This window comes from Strongylocentrotus purpuratus, unplaced genomic scaffold (genome assembly GCF_000002235.5).
Source record: "Strongylocentrotus purpuratus isolate Spur 01 unplaced genomic scaffold, Spur_5.0 spur5_scaffold_19, whole genome shotgun sequence".
Taxonomy (NCBI): Eukaryota; Metazoa; Echinodermata; class Echinoidea; order Camarodonta; family Strongylocentrotidae; genus Strongylocentrotus; species Strongylocentrotus purpuratus.
Genome location: NW_022145604.1, coordinates 8097276 through 8102720, shown reverse-complemented (window position 1 = coordinate 8102720; position 5445 = coordinate 8097276). Strand labels below are relative to the sequence as shown.

At 38.7% G+C, this 5445-nt stretch overlaps 1 protein-coding gene across 2 annotated transcripts; it reads left to right on the top strand.

Moving 5' to 3' along the window:
• Positions 1-1359: 1359 nt before the first annotated feature.
• Positions 1360-4922, top strand: LOC115926005 (metallothionein-A). Of its 2 annotated transcripts, none has more exons than XM_030990197.1 (4): positions 1360-1554; positions 2665-2751; positions 3849-3957; positions 4505-4922. In XM_030990197.1, exons 1-3 carry the CDS (start codon positions 1524-1526, stop codon positions 3923-3925), a joined length of 195 nt encoding a protein of 64 aa, XP_030846057.1. In that variant the 5' UTR covers positions 1360-1523; the 3' UTR covers positions 3926-3957; positions 4505-4922. The 2 variants fall into 2 exon arrangements, with proteins under 2 accessions (XP_030846057.1, XP_030846058.1); XM_030990198.1 differs by having other exon boundaries at positions 1420-1554; positions 3849-3948.
• Positions 4923-5445: the final 523 nt, after the last annotated feature.

Sequence of the window (5445 nt, the reverse complement as noted above, 5' to 3'; positions counted from 1 at the left end):
GGTTATAAATATATCCTGCTGTGGACTGCGAATTGAATGATGTTTATAATCCTGTTTTACCTTTGGAAATTGCAGTAATAATAGAATGTAATACCTCCAACATTTGGTAAAGAGTTTGGAGTTGGTATTTCGTATGATTATTCAGCGAATTTTAGAAAACAAGAGCAGTTCAAAAATATTTATCCATCTAGAAGCCACACAAGACCGGTCACATGATTCAACCCAGCCAAACTCAGAAAAGCTGCCCGCACATAAGTGTACTGTACGTGTCACGTATTTAAATAATCTTGAATATTCAAACTATTGTTATATTATTCGTGTGCAATAATGAGGACGAGCATGCAAGCGCTACTCGAGTGCAAACCCAACCACCTCTAGTCTCTACTTAAGGTGTTTAAATCTTTATCTCAAAGTATGACAGAAAAGACGTCATAATCATATTTGTATCACCTCCCCCCTCTCCCCCTTGGGGTAGGGAAGGCGGAATTTCAGAAAACAATAGAAATTAAACATTAATAATGTATTAATAATGTTTATGCTCCATTTCATGCATTTCGTGTGAAACAACGAGTTAAAAATATGCATGCAGTAAATCCTTTCGTCTCCACTCTGGGTCAATCGTCAGGGGCAGATCCAGGATTCATTTGAAATGAAATCGAGGAGGGAGGGGGGGGGGGAGATTTCCACTGATGCCTGGTGTGTAGCACTATGGCAATTTGACTGGGGGTAAGTGTCTCTAATACGCCCTATAGGCAAATATTGACAGGTCTACGTAATTTAGTATGGAAAAATAACCATTTTATCATACAGGTTGATCATCAATATATCATTATGCAGTGAACACCATGAATATTTCGAAATGGAGGGATAGTTGCATTTCTGGCGGAGATATCCGGGTCGGGAATCATCTACTTTTATTCCCCCTCCCATTTTTTTCTTCTTCTCCTTGTTCTTCTTCTTTTTCGTTTCTTAATCATGGTATTAATCATTTGCAAATCAATTACATGCCTTTATATATATATATAATAATCATGGTGCTACATGATTTTGAAATACTTTATGGAAACCTTACGTTTTACCAGACCTTGACACAAAGTTGACAGTGTTACCTTTATCATTCACTTCCGTACTGTTTCAGCACATGAGCAACACTTTGTTCTTTGAGGGCAAACGTTTTGGGGGAGGGGAGGGCATCCCACGGCGCTTTAAAAACAAAAAGGATTTTTGCTTCCCTTCCATATCCCGTATAATTTATCCGACACGAGCCTAGTCATCACCATTCCTGATAGAAGCGTGTGCAAAACTAGAAAGGCCCACCTAGATCGAGCTCCTCAGGCACCGCTAACAGGTTGCCTAGCTCGTGCCTAAACGTGGTGTGTTTACCTATTTGTTTGCACACGGATATTGTAATGAAAACATATAAAACCCCGAATTTCACCAGTTTTTGTCACAAGCTGAAGCGTTTGAGTGTGATTTACATTACCTTCTGAAGAAACATACAACTCGAGTTCAATTTCATCACCATGCCTGATGTCAAGTGTGTCTGCTGCAAGGGTAAGCAAAAAATCGGAATCAATGTTCTCATTAAAATACCGAGTTACAGAATACCGTGTACGTACGGTGTAGCGTTTCTAGAAACAAACCGCTCGATGTTACGTGCATACGATACAGCCATGGCCATGACCATGAGAGGCCCCCGATCACGACACACGCAGCTAGCTAGACCGAATTTTCCGTCTCTTTCGTTCGTTAAGCCTCTTATTTGGGTAGGGTCGGCTCTCTCTTTAGAGACGGAAGCCGACTAGACCTAGGGCGCGTTCATGCTTGATTTTGAAGGCAGAATGAGCGATTTGTAACGCTCATCGTAAACGCTCATCGTAATCGCAGTTCCACGGTGCACTGTTCATGCTCACTTCTCCAGGCAATTCTCCTTGGGTGGCCTTCAGCTGGATTCGCAAACCTGTGTGCGCATGCTACGCAGACCCACTAGAGGTCAGTGCGTTGACCCCATTTAAACGCGTTTACAAATTGTAAACGCATCTTTTTGTGAGTTTACGATCGGCGATCATGATCGCCGTTTTTCGGTGATTCTACAAAATCAAGCATGAACGCGCCCCTATACGCATTCCCTTGCTAACACCAAGGTGCATTTATTTTTATGCCCCGAAAATCCCCTCAAATGTCATTTTACCTCGTGCATGTTATATTGTAAATTAGGCCTAGGCTATAATAAATCGGTTCCACTTACCAACTTGACTGAAATAATTTAATGGTCCCTTTTTAGGAAATTATGGGTCGAAATCGAAATCCATGTTGAAAATCTTGCAAAACGTATTTTAACTCTCGCTGCGCACGACGTAATCTAAATCTCATCCCTTCTAGTCTACACCGAAGGCAAAATGATTATGAAGGAAAAACTGTGCGCGAGCTTCACGTTCGTTATCACAGTTTTTCTTCATAATCATTTTCATGTTTTCTTGCCCGTTTCTTCATACTTGTTACATCAACAGTTATGTCAATAACTAAGTTTTTACCAACAAGCACTGCTGGATTTGTGGTTTCAAATTTAAGATTGTTATTACTTTTTTAAAATTTTATATCATTATATAGACTATATATATATATATATATATATATATATATTTTTTTTAATTCTGAACACAGAGGGCAAGGAGTGTGCCTGCTTTGGACAAGATTGCTGTAAAACTGGTGAATGCTGCAAGGATGGAACCTGCTGTGGAATATGCACAAGTAAGCCTTTCATCATTTTCAGTGAACCCTTTAAAATTAAAGCAGGCGCGTACGCAGGATTTTTTCAAGGGGGGGGGGGGGGGGGTTTAACATTTATAAATCGGGCCGAAAATTCTGCAACGACTCAGCCGACCGCTGAATAAGCGGGGGGGGGGGGGTAGTAAGAGGACACTTTTATTTTTTTTTGGTCTCGAAATTAGAAAATTTGACATTTTGCTCCGTTGGGGGGGGGGGGGGGGGGGAAGGTCAGCTTTTTTAGGTCAGCCATGGGAATTTTTTTTTTAATAAAAAAAAAAACAACATCCAGAAGGGGGGGGTTTAAGGAAATTTAGGGGGGGGGGGGTTTACACACAAAAAATTACCAAAGGGTGGGGGTTTAACCCCCCCCCCCCCCACTGTGTAAGCGCCTGCATCCCAGTAATTAAGGCTTTTTTTTATACTAAACTGTTTACACAAGGCTTTTAAAAGTATTTATATTCATAGAAAAAAATTGTCCCAATTGCTCATGCATTTTTTAAATTTCTTTTTACTCTCACCTTTAAATGGGTGCAGGCTTAAATGTCAGGCTAACTGGCAATGATTATTTGTGCTCATTATCAATATTCTAGTGTATCCATGGTTTTGTTATGGTCGGGGGGGGGGGGATCTGACAAAAAATATTGACAGCCAAGAATATAGGTCTATATGATTTGTCAGGGAGATATGAATTTCACATCTCCTAGGTTTTATTGTTGTTGTCACCAATTAAATTATTTTAAAAATCACTGACAAGCTTTGAAAAGGATTTTGAAAATAATTTAAAACATGTTCATCTCATTTTCCTGGTGAATTTTGGGTCTACCACGGGAATCAGGCACAAATGTGTGCCTGCACACACATATATATACATATATATATATAATTAGATTTTTTATTTTTTGGAGGGGGGGGGGGGGTTGCTTTTTCCATGTATGCCTAAATGAGGGGCGCAGACCAATTGTGCCCTTTATATATCCTGCTGTGTAGTCTGCATGAAAGAGAAAATGCAGTTATACCAACAATAGAATAGAGACATTTCAATTTGATGTTATTACTTGGTTAATTTTATTTGTCCACAGACGCTGCGTGCAAGTGTGCTAATGGCTGCAAGTGTGGAAGCGGCTGCTCATGCACTGAGGGGAACTGTGCATGCTAGACGAGCTGGGCCCTTTGCTATAGGGATGGCAGGTGAGATTTTATTTATTTTCATGGCTACATAGTAAAAATTGTTTCCAGGCAAAAACGTTAGCTAGTTATGGGATATGACAGGGTCTGAAATGTAAGACTGTAGATTTGTACTGCATAAAGCTGTGCCATCATTTTTTTTTAAATAGAATTTTCCGAGAGAGCATCAAAATTAATGTCCAAATGTCGAAAGCCAACTGAATATGTTAAATATTGGCTGAGATGTGACCATCTGAATAAATAGGTTCCCTATAGGAACTCAGTGTTATTTTGCTGTGGTTCATAACATCACGAACCAGAGCAAAATAACACTGAGTTCCTACACAAAATCTATTTATTACATTACTGCATTGCGATATACAAAAAAGGTAAATTAGAAAATCTTTGCAAGTTATGGCAATATGTATAGACCTTCCTGTCTTTCATGACTTTTGTATATTTTTTTCAACAACCGGAACAAATTCATTAACCATTTCTGTGTTTTCATACTTTTTGTAAAAATATTTTCAAGCATTTTGTTTTTCTCTCCGTGTCTGTTTCTCTTCTACAGATTGAGCATACAGCTGATGAAGTCACTCAGCGCATCTGCCAACATGCTCCAAGCAGACCTGACTTTGTATATACTTTCGACCCGATGTATTATATTTTTTGTTGTAAGATAGTTGTATATTAAATTAATTTAATCTTTATTTTTTTCTGAAAATATGAGACTAATTGGCATTAATAGGACTACTTAAACAACAATTATTTATTAAGGCTGACAGTAATGCCTGATGGAATTTCACTTCATTTTTTGCTGCCCTGTTTTGTAAATTCTTCAGTCTGTTTCTAACTTCTATCAAGTTGTCAAATTTGGAATGAAAATAATAATAATAATACATGTGGAGAGTACTTGTAGTGCGCAAACTCCACATGACTAATGTGTTAAAGACTCGCTCATGATTAAATTTAAATAATGCTACAAAGTATATTCAGTATGCGTTGCTTAGTTTTTTCTCATGATTTATTTGGCATGGTATATAATGAGGAAATATGTAGATTATTGAGGTACTTTGAAGAAAAGAGAGATTTGTAATTCAGAGAATTGAGTGCTGTAGAGGAAATGTGAGGAGAAGGAGATTACAAAAAAAAATATCAAAGGGTGAAAGAACAACTATGATAACAGTGCAGGCAAACGGCCTCAGAATTCCCTGGTAATTACAAACTAGCAAGAGAAGGAGTGAGGAGGCCAGAGAAAGATGGGGTGCAGGCCAGAGTTATACATGTACTGCGGGTTAGAGAGAGAGAAAGAAAAAGAGACGTGGACGAGAGAGTGAGAAAAGGGAGGGAAAGAGATAAAAGAAAACAAATAGACGTGAACGAGAGAGAGAGAGAGAGAGAGAGTGAGTATGACCAGATGGGAGTGAAAAAAAGGAAAGAAAGAAAAGGAAAAAAAGACGTAGAGAGAGAGTATGACCAGATAGAAGTGAGAAAAGAGAGAGAGAGAAAGAA